We start from the raw sequence: 26,143 nt of genomic DNA, 5'->3' as shown, positions 1-26,143 counted from the left end.
CTGGATGCCATTGTACATTCATCTATAATTAATAGTGTGGCAAGACGGATGTCACGTGCATTGTTACTGTTCATTTTCATAGTGGATACCGATGTTTCTGTGATTGGGACCGGTATTTTGAATAAGGAGTGACATGTGTTTTTTGGAGCCGAGACATTTTTTCTTCTGCGGTTTCAGAAGCGCGTTGTAGGTGCCGACGTGATTTGTGCATATTTGCGTTCTTGATTTGTTTCAGGGTGCACTGTTCCAATGCAATGTAATATTTGTCCACATACGCGAAAGCAGTATGGGCCATTGCCTTTTGGTGACCTGATATTTACTCCGGTAGATGCAAAAGCAAATGAACTATTGTAGGATCTAATGCAGTTCATAAAGTTTTTACTTTCAGGTACTTCGTTAGTTAGAAGCTTCTGTAGATATGCAGGATATGAATGTAAAGGAGGCAGTCTAATTTGACCCTTTTGAGAACAACGTGTAAATTCATTACTTGTATTGCCATTTGTTTCTTCAGGGAAGTTAAGTGAATGACAATGATTGCAAATGACATTCATTAATCCCAATGAATTTTCATGAATAGTGGACTTATTATTGAACGCGTTGTCAGCTAACTGGCGCAATCGTTTAGCAGGTGTCTGTCGTTGATGTCCTTGACGTGTATCTTTTGCTTGTGCCGTTTGAGAGGCGCGTTGTTGTATGTGCAGGATTTGGGGCGTGCTATTCTGGAGCTGTAATCGATTTGCCTGTGGTGTGTGAGACGCCCGTTGCAGTTTACGGCGTTCATTGTTTGTATTGAGCCTTGCCCGTTTTTGTATGTTTAATATGGAGCCTTTTCTGTGGTTGAACGGTTAATAGTGCATCAGTGTAATGAGATCGATCTATGCTGCATAATTTGAACATGTTCAGATAACGTATGTTTAATACGGACGGTTCGTTCAGTAATGGGGCTTTGTGTCTCATTTCTTATTTATGTTAGTGTGGTCGTGGGTCTGAATCCTCCTTTTTGTGTATGTTTCGTGTGCTATGTCCGTAGTCTGTCCCGTTTCGTGTGCAATGGGTTTGTGTGGCGCTCGCGTCTAACTTCTTTGTTTTTGGTGTTCTAGGGGCGCGTCGCCTCATTTCTTATTTCAGTTACTGGAGGGGGGCTTTGTGTGTCGTGGGTCTCAATCCTCTTCTTTGTGTGTGTTCCGTTTTGTGTGTCATGGGCTTCGTGCGGCGCTGTGTGCGGCGCTGGCGTCTGACTCCTTTTTTCTGTGTGCTATGGGCGCGGTGCCTCATTTCTTATTTTACGTTGCTTTCCATCCGGTTTCCGTTGCTTGGAAGGGGGGATTTTGTGGGGGCGCCTGCGCAGTACGTCTTTTGCGTCCACGGCCCATGGCCGGATGTCCCTGCGTCCATCCGGTTTACCATTCTCGTTTAGTAATATGGATATCTATGTATTAATGGCGTATGTGGCTGAGTGTTTTGTGTGGGTGGGACTCGCTGTAGCGCAATTGTATGTATATAAAAGGTTTTGTTAGTTGTGTCCAATTTCTTATAATAATCACTTTTAATAACTCAACTCTGCCTTCTCTGGTGCATTTTGGTACTTGTGGTGGTGTAATAGGGAAGTAGTGTTATTCTCTCACACCCTGGATCATTTTTTGAAATTTTTTTTTCGCTCTTGCTTTTTGCTGCTGCTCTAGGATGGCAGTGCATATTATAATCATGCCGGCTCAGAGGACAGTACAAGGGAAAGAGACATCAATACAGATACTCCTGTCTGTGTAATGACACTTATACAAGTTCTAAACGCCTTTGGAAAGTGCAGATTGCCCATTTTCACATGAAAATGTAAGTACCTTACAACTGATCTATAATAAATAAAGGAAGATAAATATGTACAGTACTGTGCAAAAGTTTTAGGCAGGTGTGAAAAAATGCTATAAACAAAGAATGCTTTAAAAAATGGAAGTGTTAATCATTTATTTTCATCAATCAACAAAATGCAGTGAATGAACAAAAGAGAAATGTAAATCAAATCAATATTTGGTGTGACCACCCTTTGCCTTCAAAACAGCATCAATTCTTCTAGGTACACTTGCACACAGTTTTTAAAGGAACTTGGCTGGTAGGTTGTTCCAAACATCTTGGAGAACTAACCACAGATCTTCTGTGGATGTAAGCTTCCTCACATCCTTCTGTCTCTTCATGTAATCCCAGACACACTCGATGATGTTGAGATCAGGGCTCTGTGGGGGCCATACCATCATTTCCAGGACTTCTTGTTCTTCTTTACGCTGAAGATAGTTCTTAATGACTTTGGCTGTATGTTTGGGGTCGTGGTCCTGCTGCAGAATAAATTTGGGGCCAATCATACACCTCCCTGATGGTAATGCATGATGGATAAGTATCTGCCTGTATTTCTCAGCATTGAGAGCACCATCAATCCTGACCAAATCTCCAACTCCATTTGCAGAAATGCAGCCCCACACGTTCAAGGAACCTCCACCATACTTCGCAGTTGCCTGCAGACACTCATTATTGTACCGCTCTCCAGCCCTTCGACGAACAAACTGCCTGCTGCTACAGCCAAATATTTCAAATTTTGACTCATCAGTCCAGAGCACCTGCTGCCATTTTTCTGCACCCCAGTTCCTATGTTTTCGTGCATACTTGAGTTGCTTGGCCTTGTTTCCACGTTGGAGGTATGGCTTTTTGGCTGCAACTCTTCCATGAAGACCACTTCTGGCCAGACTTCTCCGGACAGTAGATGGGTGTACCCGGGTCCCACTGGTTTCTGCCAGTTCTGAGCTGATGGCATTGCTGGACATCTTCCGATTTCGAAGGGTAATAAGCTTGATGTGTCTTTCATCTGCTGCACTAAGTTTCCTTGGCTGACCACTGCGTCTACGATCCTCAACGTTGCCCGTTTCTTTGTGCTTCTTCAAAAGAGCTTGAAAAGCACATCTTGAAACTCCAGTCTGCTTTGAAATCTTTGTCTGGGAGAGACCTTGCTGATGCAGTATAACTACCTTATGTCTTGTTGCTGTGCTCAATCTTGCCATGACATGAAACTGTCTTCCACAACCTCATCTTGGTAGCAGAGTTTGGCTGTTCCTCACCCAGTTTTAAGCCTCCTACACAACTGTTTCTGTTTCAGTTAATGACTGTGTTTCAACCTACGTGCGACATTGATCATTCGCACCTGTTTGGTAGAATTGGTTGATCATACACCTGACTATAATCCTACAAAATCCCTGACTTTGTGCAAGTGTACCTATAAGAATTGATGCTGGTTTGAAGGCAAAAGGTAGTAACACCAAATATTGATTTGATTTAGATTTTTCTTTTGTTCGCTCACTTTGCATTTTGTAAATTGATAACAATAAACAAATCATTTATATTTCTGAAAGCATTCTTGTTTACAGCATTTTTTCACACCTGCCTAAAACTTTTGCACAGTACTGTACATATGTAAAGTAGTTCTTTGTCAGGAAACGGTGGTTATGTTTTGTTCAGAGATTTTTCCAAAACATACTCAAGTGCAGCTTTTTACTAGAAACAGGTTGTTCTTTTACTTGGTAACTGAAGTGTCATGAAAAAAAATTATTTAAAATAAAACTAATAATTTTATTAAGAACAAAGACAACATGGAAGCTGTGTTGGTACCAACAAGCTCATTCAGGTGTGTTTAATGGAGAGGGAAGAAGCAAAAAAGGTAACAGTTGCAAGTCTTTTCTCTGAGTAAACTAAATAAAAATAAAAATTAGTGATATGTGAATGAACTAAAACGAAAATGAAAATTGAGTAAAAACAAAATAAACAGCAACAGCATTTTCATTCAATCCAGTTCAGTCATGCAGAGGGGTTGTTTGTAGGTTGCCCTGAGCATTCAGTTATGTTGCGCTATTCACTATGCAGTAATCTTAAACTTGGGCTTACAATTGTCACGTGGTGCAACTTCCATAAAGTTTGTTTGTTGAGCACATTTGGCTCGCTGGGTTGAAGCAGTAAGCACTTGTGGTTGACGATGGCGAGTTTTGCATAGATGTTTTGTGGGTAGAAAGCGAGAAAGTAACGTGTGGAAATACTTTAATTACAGTGCAGATGAAAATAAAAGCAAATGTAGCGTGCGAGAAAAAGAAGAGAGTCTCAGAGTTTCTGTGCAGGACCAGCTGGATCAGTACTTAGTGGAAGTCCAGCAACTCTCTGGCACCATGACTGCACTTCATATAGGGACATGCGGTCTCACCTGTCATCATGAAAAGTAAAAAAAAAAATATATATATATATATATATATATATATATATATATATATAAAAAATCCCTAATAATGATAACATAAAATAAATTAGTCTACTGGTCTGTGCTATAAATTTGTTTTCTATATAATTCCTGATCAAATATAGGGGAGAAACGCGAGGTGCAACAGTGATGAGACGAGCCAAGCCTCATCTTGAACTGCGCTATCCCTCACACACCAGGTTGATGCATGCAATTGGCATGTGCCTGTTCCTGTCTCTCTGTATGTCACCAATATAATGTTTGCACACGCAATTATTATGCACCCTGACTTTCCACAGTCTAGTTAATATCTTTAATGATGTGTGTGACATATAAAGTCTTGCTGATCAGACATAAAACCGTAGTAAAAAAGGCACAAGGTGAGGCAGACAGTACCATGTCGCACTGAAGGGGGTGCATGTGAACCCAATAGGTGCTCGTTGCTGCTGTTCTTCTACGCAGAGGCTCTAGGCGCCAATAAGTTAGCGATACAATAAAGTCAAGTGCACTGCAGTGGCCTGTTTATTTTTATATTTTGTTCTGACTGACTGACAAAATGGAAGATTAAGACTTTTAAAACTAAAGGAAAAGAAGGGGGCCTTTTACAAGAAAGTGAGATTTTCATGGAGAAGGATAGGCGCATGGACTTCATTTACATATAAAGGTAAAACAATAAACGGTTTTCAATTTAATAAAAAATGGGATCAATATCCAATATTTAAAAAACTAAATTTTGACCTTAAATAAAATACTGTTTTGTTTTTCTTTTTATTCTTTTGTTGAACAGTCTGTATTAAAATTGATTAAAGCATCACAATTTAAAGCTTTTAAAAACAATTAAATATTGCAATTAAGGTCAAAATTGAAATCCTTTTTGTCTTGTACACTACTCTATACTTTCATTTGTATTAAATGAGTATGAATTGTATTGCAACAGGAAATTTACAATACATGGAGAGTGCAGAGCAAATGTGCTCTTTCCGCTCTCTCTCACCCCGCTATAAATGTAATAGTCTTTCTTAGCCAAATATGTGCCTTACCTATCTGTGTTTAAGCTGATGATATGAAACATAACCAGTAGTAAATATGCATGCTGCCAACTGAATAGTGAATAAGCCACTCTTTTGTGTTCATATATTTGTAACTCTGACTCAGAAGGAGTCAGTGCCTCACCAGCCATGAACCTCACTGCGCGTCGCTGCTTCAGTACTGCCACCAGAAATCGTCAACATAGAGCCTGCTGGCGCCAGTGGCCGAGGACCTTGTCGTCAAGTGAATATTTTCACCATGTGGCTATCTGTGCAATGGACGTCGTTGCAGCATTAAAAAATCTCTCAAAATACGTGATTGTTTAAAGCTTAACAGCAATGTGCTTGCACAGACTGGTTTCTTGGGTTGAAACATTTGATCTTGCTGACTATACTTATTAGGCCACTTAATCTGTTTGATCATTGATAGTCAAGCTGTGTTTAACAGCATTATGAACTGTGAATTTTGTTGACTGAAACATAACTTGCATTGAAATATGTGTAGGCCAACATTTGTGGTCCTGCAACAGAAAAAATAACTAAATTTGTACTAATATTATGTAAAAAAGCCAGAACTAAATAAAATAAAAACTAAAACTTTAAACACAGAGCAACAGTGGGGCAAAAAAGTATTTAGTCAGCCACCAATTGTGCAAGTTCTCCCACTTAAAAAGATGAGAGAGGCCTGTAATTTTCATCATAGGTATACCTCAACTATGAGAGACAAAATGAGAAAAAAAAATCCAGAAAATCACATTGTCTGATTTTTGAAGAATTTTTGAAGAAGCAAATTATGATGGAAAAAAAGTATTTGGTCAATAACAAAAGTTCATCTCAATACTTTGTTATATACCCTTTGTTGGCAATGACAGAGGTCAAATGTTTTCTGTAAGTCTTCACAAGGTTTTCACACACTGTTGCTGGTATTTTGGCCCATTCCTCCATGAAGATCTCCTCTAGAGCTGTGATGTTTTGGGGCTGTCGCTGGGCAACACGGACTTTCAACTCCCTCCAAAGATTTTCTATGGGGTTGAGATCTGGACACTGGCTAGGCCACTCCAGGACCTTGAAATGCTTCTTACGAAGCCACTCCTTCGTTACCCGGGCGGTGTGTTTATGATCATTGTCATGCTGAAAGACCCAGCCATGTTTCATCTTCAATGCCGTGGCTGATGGAAGGAGGTTTTCACTCAAAATCTGACGATACATGGCCCCATTCATTCTTTCCTTTACACGGATCAGTCGTCCTGGTCCCTTTGCAGAAAAACAGCCCCAAAGCATGATGCTTCCACCCCCATGCTTTACAGTAGGTATGGTGTTCTTTGGATGCAACTCAGCATTCTTTCTCCTCCAAACACGATGAGTAGAGTTTTTCATCTGACCATATGACATTCTCCCAATCCTCTTCTGGATCATCCAAATGCTCTCTAGTAAACTTCAGACAGGCCTGCACATGTACTGGCTTAAGCAGGGGGACACGTCTGGCACTGCAGGATTTGAGTCCCTGGCTGCGTAGTGTGTTACTGATGGTAGCCTTTGTTACTTTGGTCCCAGCTCTCTGCAGGTCATTCACTAGGTCTCCCCGTGTGGTTCTGGGATTTTTGTGATCATTTTCACCCCATGGGGTGAGATCTTGCGTGGAGCCCCAGATCGAGGGAGATTATCAGTGGTCTTGTATGTCTTCCATTTTCTAATAATTGCTCCCACAGTTGATTTCTTCACACCAAGCTGCTTACCTATTGCAGATTCAGTCTTCCCAGCCTGGTGCAGGTCTACAATTTTGTTTCTGGTGTCATTGACAGCTCTTTGGTCTTGGCCATAGTGGAGTTTGGAGTGTGACTGTTTGAGGTTGTGGACAGGTGTCTTTTATATTGATAACGAGTTCAAACAGGTGCCATTAATACAGGTAACGAGTGGAGGACAGAGGAGCCTCTTACAGAAGAAGTTACAGGTCTGTGACAGCCAGAAATCTTGCTTGTTTGTAGGTGACCAAATACTTATTTTCCACCATAATTTGTAAAAAAAAAATTTTAAAAATCAAACAATGTGATTTTCTGGATTTTTTTTCTCATTTTGTCTCTCATAGTTGAGGTATACCTATGATAAAAATTACAGGCGTCTCTCATCTTTTTAAGTGGGAGAACTTGCACAATTGGTGGCTGACTAAATACCTTTCTGCCCCACTGTAAATAAAAATTGTTGACTCCACAGAAAACTAGAAAGAAATAAAAATAAAAATTAATTTCATAAAATAAAATCTAAAACTAAAATTAATATCAGAACTTAAATATCACTGGTGATAATCTGGCAAACTAATGGAAAAGATTACATAGCACACAGAAAAAGAAGGACAGCGACATCTGCTGGCCATGAAACAAATTGCAGAAGCCGCTTATTTAACAAGAAGAAGAGTAATGGCAGCTAGTGCATCTTCTAAATGTAGATGGCAGCAACTCCCATAAACTTTTCAGGGTTCGCAGACACATGGCTGCACAAAGTAAGCTGTCGGTGAGTGTTCACAGGTGTGTAATCCATACAATAGCAAAAGACACTGTCACACATTATAATGGCACGAACAAGAACAAAGACCACAACCCTTACAGACAGTCCAGCCAGACATAAGAGGAGTTTCACTGACAACCATGCAATTACTTGCAACCCACTGGGGATCGAACCATGATCTTGGTCTTAATTGAAAGCTTATGATGTAATAAACACTAATGAAGTAACTAACGGGGGAAGTGAAAAGACCCATTATCCGGGTTCACATCTTACTTTATGAGTGAGTGCTCAAGAGAGTGACAGTGCTGAGCATCAGGTACAAGAAACGGAATCCATGCAAGACCAGGACAGACTAATGCCTCTGCAAACTGACCTATGGTCCTGTCCTCACAACAAACTGATTGTGTTGCACAATATTTTGAGATTAAACCAATGTGATGGTGCCAAAAAAGAAATCCAGTGGTGACATATCCTGAACTTCACACCATAACATGTTACATCCATATGCAAACATTGCTTTTACATCTTTACATCATTGCTTTACTGAAGAGTACTACATTAACAGGTAATAGTATGTGACATGTATCGTCTACAATAATATCTTAATTGTTGTTTTAACGATGTGCAAGCTAAAATTGGGTATTTCAATCACTTTATAAAAACAATTAAAAACACACCTTGACAGTCCATGCATTCACTGTCTAACAGGACAGACTACTGCAAATGCAGAAAGCGAGCACATAGGCGTGCAGTCAGCGCACCACAAGTTAAGCTTACATAGCTGCTTAAAAATGAGTGCGCAAACGGGATACAACAGCCTCGCAATCTACGTCTTTAAGATTTAATTGCAAGACGTGGATTATCCTCACTCACATGGCCATGGTTTGGCTTTGAAAAGACTGTTGCCATGACAACGGATTTATGGTCAAGCCAAACATACGAGCCACAACTCTCCTTGACAGTGCATTTCATCAACAAAATATGGCAACTGCAAAGGTACTGTTTGCAAACGTCCTAGTTCCCTGAAGACCACAAAGGCAACATCATTGTCCAAGTTCTGAAAGATGTTCTGGCATCATGGTCACTGCAAGAAGACTGCATGGTTTGCATGAGAACTGACAGTGGGGCTAAAACTGTCAATGTGTAACTGGGAGAGGGTTCCTTGTATTGAATATAGGCTTCAAGTTGCCATTAGTGAGTAATTTGGGTCCCTATATAAAATGCAATTTTAGTGAAACTGATCTAGTACTGAGTCCCATAAGTGTGAGGCAAAAAATGCTTGAATGAATTATTAATTCGTTCGGATGGATTATTTTTATTTCCGTAACAAACATATACCTATCAGGAGCGTTTTATTTCGCAAGTTATCTTGGTTGGGATTAATCGATTCCAAAGAACTTTTTTTTTTTCATTATTTAAAACACTCTCACAGATCCCTGCCTCCTCACCCTGCTCTATATCCTGCACCTATGGCTACAGAAGTTGGAGCAGGTGACAACACGAGGGAGGGAACAAAAAAAATAATAATTTGGCAGCTATTTGAAAAAAACATAGGAATTCAGAGAAACAGAGTCTCTTCACACTGCCAGAGAAAAAAGAGCTACTTGATGATGCCTGGGGTGGGAAGTGATATAAATTCAGTTGAGTGGTCGACAACGCAAGAAGTACATTTCCACAAACTGGGGAAACTTGCAAAAATGAACCTGTGCATCCCTGCCTCAAGCAGCCATTCTGAGAGGGCTTTCAGCACTGAAGGAATTGTAACATGCAACTATGCTGCTCTAAAGTAACATAATGTGGACAGACTGTTGTTTCTGTCACACAACTTTAAGTTTCTTCAGTAGAATTTTACAATTATTTTATTCAATTAGTTAGTAATTTGCTTAAAAATGTTATAGACTTGGGGTTTTTGTATCTTTGTGCAATATATGACAGCACTTGTTTACAAATGCTATAGTTTTTTTCCATGTGCAGTATACAACTGAACTTTGGATTTTTACACTATAACACAGTATGTTTGATTTTTGTTCTTGCTTGTATGTTGCACAATTCACCTTATAGCAGAGCAGTTTATATTTATCCAGACTGCAATGTTGAGACCCTGTAGTTCAATTACGATTAGCATCTTATTCCCTTTGGATTCATATCTTGTTTACATTATAATTGTCTGTTTCAAATGCTCTCATTCTATGAGTATTGTCATGCATCATTAGTGCAATTTTTTGTGTAACTCCAGTAAGGCCAATTTGAAATGACTTATTCATAATTGCACTGTTTGACCTCAGTAATACTTTGACTGGTGATTTTAACGTTTTTGTGCTATTTTACTTCAATTTCAAGTAAATAAATAAGACCCGTTTTCCTTAACTGTTGTTTCCATTAATCTCATTAGTAAGCTACAATGAATATCCTATTTATAAGACCAAGCTAGATCCATAACAATTTTACAAGCATATTTTTAAAGAATGGAAAATATTGTCTAATTATTGTTATCGTTAAAAGTCCCAAAAAATATAAAGATTTAATGTTTTGCCAAAACTGCACACTCATACACACGGGTTACACAGGCGATGTGCTTAATATGGGGCAGTACTTTTTCAGACTGGAAACAAAACAAATCGTGGCCAAAGCAGAAATGTTCAGTTTGCTCTGTATGATCCAGCTATACCCTCGGACTGGTGTTTCTAAACTTCAACATTTGTAACATGCAGCAGCAATCTGGGCAGATCTGCATATTTAATTATTTCAAAATTTGTAAAAGAAAATCATATGTATGTTAAAAAAAAAAAAAACCCTTGATAAATAGGAATCTCTACTTATGTCAAAATGGAAATTATTCCAAGCAATGCAATGCTTAAACTAGATTAACTAGATTTTGAACATGTAATGATGAATGGCTGAATAGAGTAAACAGAAAATAGTAAAAAGATTCAAGCCAGAAAATGACAGTTTAATAAAGCACTTCTGACCCTAAAGTAGGGATGTCACAAAAACCAATGCTTCAGTACTAATCCAGTATTACAGTTATGAAGATGTAAGAGAACTTTTTTTTTTTTTTTAGTATTGTTACTACCAAGAAAGTTGGTACTACGGTCATGCGAGACTGTGCATAGATGAATTACTTCAGAAGGCACAATAATGTATGAGAAAAATAGACCAAAAATTACATACAAAATTGTCTCCCTGAGGTAATGATATAGCAGGTACAACAGAAAAACAGCAAATATCAAGTCTGCAAATGCTTTTCTGTTCATGCAGGAAAATTTCAGTATGATAATGCAGGAATCATACATTATTTAAAATAAATATATAAAAGAAAAATACAAACACAGGCTCAAGTTATTGCTAATTTTATTCCATTATGGTATTAATTCAGAAACAGATTTATCCGTGCTTTTCTTCTGAAAAGAATGACACCGAACAAATGAGGTGCAATCATTTAACTTGTATTGTTATACATTTTTAAGAGGAAATGAAAAGATAATAAGATTAACCGCTTTTCCTATGATTGTTATTGAGCTCTTCTATAAACATTCATCAGTCAAAGCACTTATTTGTTTTCCTAACTAGTGTATTCAGTTCAGGGTTGTGCTGGTGTGCGACTTACAGCATCGTAGTTACGTATATAGGACTGTGAGATGTAGAAGGGCCGCATGTACTAACAACAGTTGAGGCAAGAACCTTAGATGCAAGATTCAAACGAAGTGGCTATTTGGCTCCAGCAATGACATGAGCGGTTGCATGTGTTATTACCAAAAAAAAATGTATTTAGTGCTTAATTGGACAAGGCACAGGTCCCTATTAATACGATGTATACTATTTTAACAGCAGACGTGTAACTAACTAAACAAAGTAGACAACTAAAACAGCACTGCTAAATAAAAATCTGCAAACACAAAATTTATGTCATTCTTTTGATTTTGAAGGCAAACTATCGATCATTAGTATAAACCATAAGCAAAAACATACATCATATATTTGAATGGTACATTAAGGAATGTGATGCTGCCTCACTGTTGTAACTTTATTGCGCACAGGTAATGAATGAAAGCTCAATTAATTTTCAAGTTTTTGATTTGTTCACAGACATAAGAAATCTGATCACTGTTGTTGAAATACAAATGCTATTTAAAAGGAATTCTGAAATAAAGGATTAATGTAAAACTGACAAAGATGGACAGATTTGGAAATTAAAACATCTGAGAAATTAAAACATTTCTGATATTTGAAATTTAAATACATTTGACAAATCCATTAAACATTACTCTTTGGTAATATTTTAATTAGCTAATTCTTCAAATACAAATCTTACAACAGAAAATATTACAAACCCAACTGATTGATTTACTGACAAACCACACTTTAAAAGCATTTTGTTACAAAAATAGCTTTAAAAACTTGGTTTAAATATAAATATCTGGAATTATCTTGAAATTCACTGATTCAACAGTACATATATAATAATGTTTGAATTTTTATATTTAGTATGGATTACTGGACAGTTGTTGCACTGTGGCAATCACCATTTCTGCCACACGTTAAAATTCAAGCTTTGCATTGTGTTTTGATGTTTATGAATGCAAATACTAGTTTACTTAAGTGATAGATGGGTAACTAATTGATGGCTATACATGTACGTTAAAGCTGTTGTTATTATTTGTATTCATATATTTTATATTGTTATACAGAAACGGGTACAATACAGGTGCTGGTCATAAAATTAGAATATCATGACAAAGTTGATTTATTTCAGTAATTCCATTCAAAAAGTGAAACATGTATATTAGATTCATTCATTACACACAGACTGATGTATTTCAAATATTTATTTCTTTTAATGTTGATGATTATAACTGACAACTAATGAAAGTCCCAAATTCAGTATCTCGGAAAATTAGAATATTGTGAAAAGGTTCAATATTGAAGACACCTGGTACCACACTCTAATCAGCTAATTAACTCAAAACATTTGCAAAAGCCTTTAAATGGTCTCTCAGTCTAGTTCTGTAGGTTACACAATCATGGGGAAGACTGCTGACTTGACAGTTGTCCAAAAGACGACCATTGACACCTTGCACAAGGAGGGCAAGACACAAAAGGTCATTGCTAAAGAGGCTGTTCACAGAGCTCTGTGTCCAAGCACATTAATAGAGAGGCGAAGGAAAGGACAAGATGTGGTAGAAAAAAGTGTACAAGCAATAGGGATAACCGCACCCTGGAGAGGATTGTGAAACAAAACCCTTTCAAAAATGTGGGGGAGATTCACAAAGAGTGGACTGCAGCTGGAGTCAGTGCTTCAAGAGCCACCACGCACAGACGTATGCAAGACATGGGTTTCAGCTGTCGCATTCCTTGTGTCAAGCCACTCTTGAACAAGAGACAGCGTCAGAAGCGTCTCGCCTGGGCTAAAGACAAAAATGACTGGACTGCTGCTGAGTGGTCCAAAGTTATGTTCTCTGATGAAAGTAACTTTTGCATTTCCTTTGGAAATCAAGGCCCCCAGAGTCTGGAGGAAGAGAGGAGAGGCACAGAATCCACGTTGCGTGAGGTCCAGTGTAAAGTTTCCACAGTAAGTGATGGTTTGGGGTGCCATGTCATCTGCTGGTGTTGGTCCATTGTGTTTTCTGAGGTCCAAGGTCAACGCAGTCGTCTACCAGGAAGTTTTAGAGCACTTCATGCTTCCTGCTGCTGACGAACTTTATGGAGATGCAGATTTCATTTTCCAACAGGACCTGGCACCTGCACACAGTGCCAAAGCTAACAGTACCTGGTTTAAGGACCATGATATCCCTGTTCTTGATTGGCCAGCAAACTCGCCTGACCTTAACCCCATAGAAAATCTATGGGGTATTGTGAAGAGGAAGATGCAATACGCAAGACACAACAATTCAGAAGAGCTGAAGGCCACTGTCAGAGCAACATGGGCTCTCATAACACCTGAGCAGTGCCACAGACTGATCGACTCCATGCCATGCCGCATTGCTGCAGTAATCCAGGCCAAAGGAGCCCCAACTAAATACTGAGTGCTGTACATGCTCATACTTTTCATGTTCATACCTTTCAGTTGGCCAACATTTCTAAAAATCCTTTTTTTGCATTGGTCTTAATTGATATTCTAATTTTCCGAGATACTGAATTTGGGACTTTCATTAGTTGTCAGTTATAATCATCAACATTAAAAGAAATAAACATTTGAAATACATCAGTCTGTGTGTAATGAATGAGTCTAATATACAAGTTTCACATTTTGAATGGAATTACTGAAATAAATCAACTTTGTCATGATATTCTAATTTTATGACCAGCACCTAAATTGTTCACTTCAATAAACCAAGTCACTTTAAAAAGCCATTGAATGGGATTTTTGTTTTTTGCTGTGGTACTGTAAATTTTCACTGATACTGGTATGTAAAACAAAAATTATGGTATTGTGACCCCTCTACCCCAGAATGGCAAAAAAATACTTTTCATTTCTTTTGTTTAAAACAGCTATATATTGTACGAAATAGCACTAACCATACATAACAAGAATCAAAATGACATTATCAGTTTTGTTAAGGTTAGTTCCATTTTCTAATAAATCCCATTTATGTTGCATCATATTATTCCAGACATGTTATGTATTATTAAAGTGTTTTACAGATCTGTTTTTGCAAATCACTTTCTGAATAAGTTTCTTCATATTTTTTTAATAGTTAGCTTATGCTGTCATTAGTAAAATGTACAGGCATCTGCTTCTGAAACAGTTCACAATGCATTTTGGGACAGACTTGTCTACCTTACTTACTATGCCATAGCAGCCAAAGTAACAACAAAGATTTAAATAAATCTCTGGCACCTTAGTATCATTCTGCTCCAGATCTTGTTCCTAAATATGATAATCCCTGACTTATCCCTTTTTTATGTTATTACTTTAAATCATTCATTGCAGCATACAAAAACAATTTCTCTTTCAGAGTAAAGGTAAATGAAAATAACTGTCACATTTCTGATTTCCCATTTGTTATTATAACAGGTTTAAAATCACACATATAAAAGAGTTTTTTCAGTGTTAGTGCTCATTTGAGAGCTTTGCCCCATATGCACTGTTATATGCAGTCTGTTTTGGGTTGGTGACTTGACACATACTTCCCATGACAACAGGACATAATAAAAAAAATTAAGGTCACATGTATTACACTTTTATTGAAACTACAAAGATGGAAAACAAGAAATGGAGTTTAATTCTGCATGTAATTGCTTGACTGTCTGTTCAAACCAGCAGCACTCAATGGGCATTCCACCTGTTCTGTTTATTTTCCGGCAGCCACATTTTCATTCAGCCAAGGAAATAACAATAGCCTAAGCTTCTTATGCTTTGTTCAGTAGTTTTTTATCAACTTAGCAGTATCCTCAAAAAACCCTCCAAATAATTTTTTCAAACTTTTGAAAGTTACATTGAATAAAGGCATCTCCTAAATACACAATAATGAGGAAGAAAGATTTAAAGCATTATGATATAACAACATTTAATTCATTCAGAAATGTTATGTGTAACACGTATAAAGTCTCACAGTGCCTCAGTTTATATACTGCAAAAGAAAGGGAGCTAATGACTCTGCATGACATGAAACATAGCTATGAAAAATAAAAATTAATTTAATACATTTGAACAAAGAACAGAGACTTGTCTGAGCTTTTTATGTGCATTACAAATACAAATAAGCAGTGTGAATTGTGCACCATTCATCTATTTTATTCCATTACTTTGCTTGTGCAGAGTATCCCATTTTTGTTAAGGGTTGTTTCCTCAAGTGTCACATTATTTAAAAGCTTTAGTTTTTACCTGATTCTTTTAAGTAATGGTGCACAAGTCATAAGCTCTTCATGATTTACTGATGCACAGTGCACAAAAAAATTACCACAGAACTCATGAATTTTCGACAGCTTTCAAATTGCTCATTGCCACATCTTGTCTTAAAGTCATATAACTCCAACCTGGGCATCTTATTTCATAGTTGTTCTTTATGTGGTATTTGCAGCTCCAAAGACAATCATCAAACAGTCAAGTGCTTCCAATAAAAGCCCAATATGATAAATGCACAGGCTTATTGCCAACACATTTGCCACTTTTTTCTTAAGTAGTTCTTTGTTTTTGATACTACAGAAGCTTACACCCAACACATTTATTTACTCACCTTATCATGATTGTGCTATTCATGAATGAATTCATTTGTATAGCAACAGACTGCTGCATCTTCCAGATTTGATTCTAGCTCTGGATCAAAATCCTGCATATACAGTATAAGCTCATAATATTTTCTGGTGATGCTATGTTTGAGTACTGTACTGTAATATGTGAATACATATACAGAAATGTTTCAACATGTGTTTAAACAGTATGAGGTACATAATCCAGACGCAGAACATTGGCAAAATCTAAGACATCAGAACCAAAGCATGCCACACATGCTTTATATTTCAGAAAACTAATTTGGTGAAAAAGCAAAATTTGGTTAAGGTAGTTAGAACATTTCTTTGTTTTTGTACTTTAGGTTTTTTAGCCACATTCAATTTTATTTTAGCAAGAATAGATTACAGTACGTAAAGTATGTTAACCAGCCAATAAATAAATAAATAGGATTTCATATGGTGAAAAGAAGTCCAGGGTTCTAAAAAAAAAAAATCTGATTGTTGCCCATGTGGAGTTTACATATTCTCCTCCTATACTTGCTTGGATTTTTTTCTCTTTTTCTCTAGGTCTCTAAGTTTTTGTGGATGTGGAAGGACAATGACTTGAAGGTCTGACTACCTGGCAAACCTAGGTTTGTGTAAGTAAAATGGAATTGAAGTTAATATATAATTTATACAGTTTATTACAATATATACTTAAATGAAGTTGTAATAATGAATTATTAAAACACAAGGAAAAGGAGTGTAGGTAACTAAAGGGTCAACTAAACATTTCTTAAAGCTTGAGCAGGTGAGGTCTGCTTCACCTTAGACAAACCAGCAATTTGAATTTCTAAGGTTAGCTTCAGGTAAATGAGCAGCGAACCCCCCTTTAAGAAAGTGAGAATAAACTAATGGGAAAGCCCAAACACCCCTCCTATGAAGCGGTGCTAAGATCATTAGAAGAGTCTGCAAATCACCCCTATTTACGAGGTAAATGGGGAAAGTCAAAGGGAGTAAGAAAATACTAGTGGAACTAGTTGATTGGATGAAATAATAAAGCTATGCATATTAAGAGTCAGGTGACGTGATATATTAGATGAGGTAATCATAGTGGAAAAGCATAAAAGCAAATGAATTATATTATTCATTGCTCACTCCATGGTCCGAGACATTTGTGCATATCTTTGTGCAAATAAAGAATTGTTCTGCATTCTCTTCTGGATTCCGTGAATTACTTCTTTGAAAACAGAGGAATGTTTTTTCCACAACAGTAACAAGTGAGTTTGTGTGCTTGAGTGTGCCCTGCTAGTACCCTGTCTAAAGCTGCTTCTGCTTTGTTCACAGTGCTGGCAGCAAAGACCTTGCCCCTGGATTGAGAATGTTATGTTGAACTCTACTTCATCTTCATCTCTGACCCATCAGAAGAGTCATTAAAGTAAAGTAGAAAATCCATTATGTTCTATTCAAAGATTATGAAGCATTAAACACACACACAAACAGAAGATGCTCAACACGCTTACTTAAAGACAATACGATAGCCCAGTGTGCCTACATAAGACAACATTAATAAATTTTCAGAAAATTCTATAGAAGCTCTGACCAATCTATCAGAAAGAAAAACATTTTTTCAAATTTTAAACAGACCAGTTGATGTTGAGTTGATTAGGATTGCTTCAAATGACATGAACAACATAGGATGATGAGAGCTCCATGTAGTACGAAACATAACAATAGATTTTTGACTACACCATATAATACTGGATGATACTACTCCAAACACTTATGTAAATGGATCTAGAATAGCACTGGTTACACTAATGTTTTGACAGGCAAAAATATTTCCCCAGCATGATCCGAGTGTGGGACTTTCTCAAAATGCACACCTAAGTAAGGGCATGCTTGACCACATCACTCAAAAATAGGATACTGGCCTTAGAGCTTCTTGCATAACATGCAGCATACAATTTTTAGTTGAAATACAACATGATTTGCACTGTCCAGCAAGTAGTGTATCTTGTCAAAGGCTGATTTCCATTCTTTATCTGAAATTCTGATTGAAAGGTCCCTTTGCCAATGCTGCTTCAAGTCATCTAAAGGTGAACTTTTTGAAAGAGAATGGCCGAAAGTAGAAACACTGCATATTTCAAGATAGTATAGTTTCTACACCTAATATTAAGGAAGATTATGGAATTTTGACAAATATTTAACACAATTTCTGACTTGCATGAAATGGAGAAAATATCAAATTCAAACCAGATATATGCATAAAAGAAAAATACTATTACGTAACATTCCTAAAAACTGACTTAAACATTATTTAATCCTTTGTACAAATAAATTTTAGGACCTAAACCAAAACATTTGCTACTGACTATATAATATATTTTTGTGACAGTATAATGCTTAAATTAAAATGTGAATCAACAGAGAAAACAGTTTGCTACAGTGAACTTCTAATATTAAAGTTGTTAAGAACTTCACTGAAACTCATTTATTAAAAACAATAAACAAATGTACAATAAATTAAAATGATTTAAAAAAAATAGCAAGAGTAATTACACATTTCCCATTTCAAACTAACAAAAAATTGAAGCTTAAAAATCACAGAAATAATTTCCATTATAATGCACAATGCCCATTTCACAAAAATCACTGAAAAAGATAAAAACTGAATACTATATATTTTTTGCTTAAAGAAAAGAAAAAAAAGAAAGAAAAAGTCAATCCCAGCCTCAAGGAATGACACATGGAAGCTAGTGATCTACATTCGCCTCACAAGAAACTGCATGTCTGGTACAGATCAATTGTTTTTCTCTAGTATTAGGTCTCTGTTGAGGCACCTTTAGAAAACATAATACAACACATGAAGCAGCTTTTTCTTTCCTCTAGTTTTTTACCTTAAGGAGATCTATTTCTTTGATGCAATCTGCACGAGCTTTGGCATCCATCAAGTCAAATATCTATCAAAACATCAAAAGAAAAATAATATTACAGCACATCTGAACATGGGAATGCATACAAAGTATAATGAAAAGCAGTAAATACCTTCACAAGCTGCACAAATTTAAAAAGTATATAATTCACCAAAATAATTATTACATTGCAGATTTTCCTATAATAAAAATAATAACATAAAAACAATTAACAACTTCAAAAATTTCAGATTATTTTACAATTTTTTAATCCTCCCAGAATTTTTCATTTCAATGACAAGTGAAGATTAATATTGCAAGGTCCTAACAAATAAAACATATATAAAATACATATATGTGCATACATACACACAATGCAAACCACCAATTCAAGTCATGCTGATAAGGGTCTCTATAGTAAGAAAGATTCAGGACTGAAAATGCATCTAAACTAACTCAATCAAAACACCAACCAGTCAATTTGTGGACTGTGAGAGTAAATTATTACCCAATTAAACAAACAGAAATTATGAAAAATAAGATAAAAAAATAACACAGGTATAATGTGCCAACAGTGCTATCCATTATTCCCTCATGCAACATCTGGGAATGAGTCCAACTCACTGATTAATCAGTTCAACAGTAACATGATTATCAATGATGTTCAGAATTAAACATTCAGTTTGACCTTTTTCATATCACAATTAAGAAGAAATAAAAGTATTTTTAAATAATTAGTAGGAAAAGGTGAAATCAACTTAAATGCATAACTATATATTATATTTTACATGTAACATTTAACACTACTGGACTTTAGAATACAGAGGTATAAAGGGAGGAATAAGCCTGCTCATTACCAAGTGAACATGAACAATCACAAAGGGCGTTTGTAAAATGTATTGTTCTGCATGATAGTTCATCACAAAGAGTCATTGCAAGTGCTGCGACCCAGCCTAGAATATAACATGACAAACCCAAATTCTAGGACATACATTTATATCATAATCTACAAAATGTCAGAAAAGTAATCCATATCAGGAAAACTATGCTAAATAATGAAATAACATATTTCACATGTTAAAAATATTAATGTGCATTCATCGTTTTGTAACAGTCATTATCGACAAACACCATTTTCTTCCCTGATTAAAAGTCACTAAAACTAAGGTGGGGGGGGATAATGTGTCAATTGTCATTATTTTTTTTAAAAACGCTTCTCTAAACAGAAACCAACCCAACAAGTTTCAATTATTAACTAGGTTTATAACAACACAAGTATTAAACGTAAAAAAAAAAACATGTTTCATGCCATTCTCTCATTAACCTAGTAAAATACCTTAGCAAAGTAATCTGAAAATCAAAAGCAGTGAGGTGGACTTACAAATGAAACGTACAACAATAAGGTACCTACAAAATTCGAGCTTTATATGTCCCAGCTTGGTAATGTGCCAAAGCTGATATCTGCATCAAAACAACGAGCCAGTATATTTTAAAGATACAGACTAAATGTTTTATATCATGTTTACAACAAATTATTTTAATTACACAATTATCAGTACATAAGTATCTGTGGTTTTATCCTAAAAACTTTAAGGCATGTTAGTAAAAGCAGGAAACCATGTTTCAGACCTTCCAGGACTTTTGGCACTATCAGCATCTAAAAGTAGCAATAAGCACACCTTTCAAAAGAATATATTTTTTTTTTTGTAGGGAATGTGATGCACAATCACATGTGAACTTCAAAATTCAACATTTCATAAAATGTAATAGAATTCTAAACGTTTTTTTCATGGACTTAAACTAAAGTAATATCCTAACATCCAACACACACAAGGCTATTCACTATTTACATATGTTCTAATAAAAAAAGAAATGAGAAGCAATAAACAGAACTAAATGTTATAAACAATAAGATTATTTAATAAACAAATTCAAAGACAATATAAAGAGAATATTCACAGTAGAGTACAAATAAACTGAACAACAGACTAATGAAGAAAAGCAAACTATAGATAAGAACACCAAGAGATAATATGAAATAATACAAAAAATACAATAATATATGAAACAAAATACACTTTAAAAATTTTTGGAAAAACAGAAATACAAGCATAAATGAAGAAAACAAATTGCAATAAAAATGAAACAAAAAAAGAAATAGCAGAAAGCTATCAACAAATAAAATAATATGAAACAGATCCAAAAATCACATACAAATATAGTGAACAATAAAACAGAAATTCAACAGTATGGAAAAACTGAAATGTATGAAAAAAGGAAAAAAAGTGCTGGAGAATTGATGAGGATGCAACACTTGGGCCACACTGTACAGTACATGAAAGTAAAGTCTTGTGGTAGACTATATTGTGAATAATCCTCCATCAAGAAGGAAACTGGCTAAATAAAATATAAGTGTGTAATTTGGTGCTAACAAAATAAGCACACGTATGGTGCCATACCTCTTAAATGTGAACGTAAAGAGTTAAATCACAAAGGGTGACCAAGGGGATTAGACAAAATTTACAGTACCTCCATCCATCCATTTTCCAACCAGCTGAATCCGAACACAGGGTCACTGGGGTCTGCTGGAGCCAATCCCAGCCAACACAGGGCACAAGGCAGGAACCAATCCCGGGCAGGGTGCCAACCCACCGCAGGACACACACAAACACACCCACACACCAAGCACACACTAGGGCCAATTTAGAATCGCCAATCCACCTAACCTGCATGTCTTTGGACTGTGGGAGGAAACCCACACAGACACGGGGAGAACATGCAAACTCCACGCAGGGAGGACCCGGGAAGTGAACCCAGGTCCCCAGGTGTCCCAACTGCAAGGCAGCAGCGCTACCCACTGCACCACCGTGCCGCCCATTTACAGTACCTGAATACTAAAATATAAAAAAGGAAAACAAAAACTGAATAAAGGGGAAATTGTGTTGACCAATAATTGAAAAATAACAACAAGAATTGCTACCATAGTATGATGATAAAATAATGATGAAAAAGGGTTTGTTTGTAACAATATTAGAAAAACAGATACCATATATACTCACAGATAAGTTGGGACTTGATTTTACAGTACTGTGGTGCTGCCCGGGATTTGTTTCCTGCCTTGCGCCCTATGTTGGCTGGGATTGGCTCCAGCAGACCCCTGTGACCTTGTAGTTAGGACATAGCGGGTTGGATAATGGATGGATGGATGGATGATTTTATAGTATAATTTCTGAAATTTTATAATGTTGGGCGTATAAGTCAAATGCGGAAAACTCACGCTATTGGTACAAGGGATTATGATATGCTAACGCCCACCTGAAAGAGTTACCACAGAGCACACTGCCTTTTTTCTATGTGGGTGCGGCAATGCGCTTTATCAGCGCGTGCTCCTAACCTCTCTCTCTCTCACTCACTCTCTCTATTGTGCCTACGTGACCACATGGTAATACCCAAACTATTCTGAAGCAATGTTTGCACTAATTTGTGTTGTTTGTATCTCACACCCTCATACACCTTTATCGTAAGAGCATCCCTTATCTATGATGGAGCATTCGATCAGAAGAAAATATGAAGCTGATTTTAAATTGAACATCGTTGAAGTAGCGAAAGTAATTGGTAACTGCGCTGCTGCAACAAAATTTGATGTGTCTGAGAAACTGATGCGAGATTGGAGGAGGCAAGAAAATGTTAAAAAAAAAAAAAAAAAAAAATTGTCACATTTTTGAACGGACGGGCGTATAAGTCGGGGTATGATTTTATGATCGATTTTTCGGGTTTCAAGACCCAACTTAAACGTGAGCATATACAGTATAAAGAAAATAAAATGACACAGAGTTCAACAAAAACACCACGAAAGAGAATCACCAAATTGTAAAAACTCAACTGAACTCGGCAGTGTATTGAGACTGAGAGAAAAATGATTACCTCAACTCCATTAAGTGAAATTAGAAGCAAATGGGACTGACTTATCACAGAAAACAAGTGAGGTTAAAGGCCTCATTTAGACCCAACAGATTTAGAGAAGATAATTTAGAAATCCAAAATGCTTCTCTCCACAACAATTGTTTATTAAAATCTCCTTGTCTGGGATGTGGTTTGACAATCTACAAAACTTTATACTTTAAAACAATCAGTCATAACATGTTTTGAAGTGATAAAATGTCTAAAATTGGGTTGTTTTAATGACCCAGTTCTGATATTTATGTTCATCAGTTCTGTGTCTGATGGACCATACAGTTTTACCAATGTTAAATAATTTTCAAGGAAATACCAATAAATACACTATCCCTTTAGTACTACAATGACAATGGTGTCTTAGTGTAATGTGTTAATTGTACTGCCTTTTAGAACATGGTTGACCAAGGGTAGTTTGTACAAAAACATGAAAAAGTTGTAAAGAAAAAGAAGTATGAAGCAGATTTATCAATAGATTTTTTAAGTTATGATTGCATGAAAATAAAAAACCTTCACACTGCTCCGAGACAACAGACAGGACTCCTTTCTGCTTTCCGCAGGAGTAGATCTGATGCAGCTGCCCATAGGAAGGCTGGTCACATTATGAAGGGGATGGGGGAAGCCCTCGGGAGCCCCATCCACTTTGTGTTGAATAAGCAGTTGCTCACAGAATCCCGAATGAGGCACATTATCTATATTGTGAGGGAGCGTAAATTAAGGCACTAGAGCCATGCGGCGCTATTCCCTGTGGGTGATCTGACTCGCAGGATCCTCATTGTTGAGGACCCGAGTAGATAAACCAGGCCAGGGGGACATCCATTTAACACCTAGCCGAGGAAGACAGAAGTTCATTTCCGGAATGTGGAACTGGACTGCGTGTTTGCCTGGGGGGGTTGCCAACCAGGATCCCGAACTGTTTCATTATTTGATGGGTGTGGCAGCACACTGTACCAGTGCACGCTCCCTGACCTGCATGAAAATGCAAATATTGGAAGTTGAGAAAACATGGGGCAAAGTGATTGATTATTATGCATCGTATATGGTTACTGTGGGCAGAATAAGTAAGCGCAACCAATACGAGTAAGTGTTTTAGTTTTAGGAGCCAATCATAAATCTCTATTGCTATGAAAAACTCTTAAAAGAGGAATTAATGCACTACTTAGGGTAACCGTTTTTTTTTTTGACATTACAGTTAAATGTAATAATTTCATATTCACACTGTACAGGAAGTCTATGTGATTGTAATATATTACTACATGTTTCAAGTTTCCACCTAAAATCAATGATCAATAATTTACTTTTATTACAGTTCTTTTGACTGAGATATATCTGCTCTGAATGCAGTACTGTGATAAAAGTAAATTAACTGAATAAGAGAGCTGCTGCTGTCAATCACAGGCTTGTAGGTGGCAGTTAGACATGGTGAGATCTGTCCAGTTGTACTGCAGGTTCACATTAAAGAGTACTGACATTTGTATATAGCAATTTCAGCTTGTTTTATCCAGAAAACAAAACATGCTAATCAAAGTTTGTTCATTCCAATGCCAGCATTCTACAGTCGGAAAGATTCATTTACTAGAATATTAGTACAGAGTGAATAATTTCTGTTCCCGAGCGAATAAATCTCCTAAAGCAGTAACAGAGCCAAAATCAGTCAGTATTTCAATGACTGGATAAAACATTTTTGCTCAAATTTCAATATGCCTGCTTTTTTTTTTTTTTTTACCATTTCTAATTCATTAATTTCCAGTCTTCTTCCTGCCTTTTCCACACCATATCAAGTTGAAACTCTCCAGTAATAAAATAGCTTCTGAAATAAGTTTAAGTTGGTTCTCTACAATAAATAATTGCCACAGAACCTGAACTCACCATGACATGTAAAAGTGCACCCAACTTATTTAGGAGACAGGCCAGTTCTGAGTACTTTCAACTTAATTTTTATCTTTGCTCTTATTTTTCCATCTTCAGACGAACTGTTCCTTTGATAAGTAACAGGCAGTGGTGATCATAGTGCTAAATGATTAGTACAGGAATATTTAATATATCCCACTTTATGTTCTCAGAGTCTCTTACATTCTCAGGTGTTGTAGGCGTACATAGTCATCAGATTCTTCTGATCCTCTATGCTTATTCTGTGACAACTTTCAAGATCCCCGATTGTTGAAAAGGCAGCTAATATGGGCTATGATGGTGTGGGTTGGCTCCACGCTACCAGCTCCCACCAGGAGCCTCTTGAGCCAAACACCATTGATAGTCATGACCGGATGAGCCAGGCAAATGAGGACACTCAAAAAACAAGGGAAAGGTGCAAAAGTGATCTAGTGCTTGATTAAAAACCATCAAAATCAAATCAACAATGTTTAATTTTCAGTGCAGTCCATCAAAAAAAGTTCAACAAATAATCCAATCAATTAAGTTAAAGTGAAGGTTAAAAGCAATCAGATAAATCCATTAAAAGCAAGGAAAAATTTCCAGGTGGAAATCCAAATTTTAAAATCAAGCCTCGCCGTCTCACACTGCTTTCCCGGACTTCCGAGGAGAGACTCCTTCACCACCTGGTCACTCTAGCTCCATAAATCGCTCAACTGGCCACCAACTCCCTTCAGGAGCTCTCCTCACAGCTGCCTGCCTCCACTCTCACTTGTTCGCTCCTGCCCCAGTTCTTTCTGCCTCCCTGCCTGCTTCTCTCCCTTCCTTTTAACCTCAATTCATTTTCTTGTCTCTCCCCTTTCTGATCCTGCGCTCACCTTTTATATGCTGGGGAGCGGTTGCAGGTGCGATCGCCTGGTTGTGATCCTGGTCTGACAATAAGACAATTAGACTGCCTGCATGTGCCAGCAAGACAAGTCCATTCTTTATTTATTCAAAAATGGGACCCTGCATCTTAATCAGTGGACCTGCCCTTTCACATGGGCCAACCGCTCAGGTCTGTGTCTGCAATGACAACTGCCTTTCACTTAAAAATTAATTTAAGATTAACAGTAATAAGCCAGAGGCCAAATCTGATTAATTATATAAGGAAAAAAAGCAAGAGAGAGTTTCTGCCATCATTGCAGAAAGTATGTCTGCTAGGAGATGGCAGAAGCAAGCTAGCTAGTTGATAGCACTAAGTCAACTCCATTCTGCTGTCACTTTTTGGGGGAAGAGTGGGGAGGTGTATGGAAGAAAAGCAAGTTAATTGTTGATTTGCTATTCGATCTGCACAAAAATAATTAAAGATTGGCTTATTATTATTGTGAAAATAAAAAACAAAAATCCTTAATCTTGTACTGCACTATTCCAAATAAAATTTGATCAGAGAAAAGGAGCAGAACGTTATAATATACAGC

General features: G+C 36.8%; 1 protein-coding gene across 2 annotated transcripts in view; it reads right to left on the bottom strand.

The window, feature by feature from the left end:
* The window catches only part of nek7 (NIMA-related kinase 7), a 239,614-nt gene that overhangs the window by 89,948 nt on the left and 123,523 nt on the right, over positions 1 to 26,143 (bottom strand). For both annotated transcript variants that reach the window (XM_028811046.2, XM_028811047.2), the window contains exon 4: positions 18,846 to 18,908. In XM_028811046.2, coding sequence (XP_028666879.1) covers positions 18,846 to 18,908 — 63 coding nt within the window. The remainder of the gene's footprint in view (positions 1 to 18,845; positions 18,909 to 26,143) is intronic.

The sequence above is a fragment of the Erpetoichthys calabaricus genome, chromosome 10, assembly GCF_900747795.2.
Source record: "Erpetoichthys calabaricus chromosome 10, fErpCal1.3, whole genome shotgun sequence".
In the NCBI taxonomy this organism is placed as follows: domain Eukaryota; kingdom Metazoa; phylum Chordata; class Cladistia; order Polypteriformes; family Polypteridae; genus Erpetoichthys; species Erpetoichthys calabaricus.
This window is presented reverse-complemented; position numbering and strand designations above follow the sequence as displayed.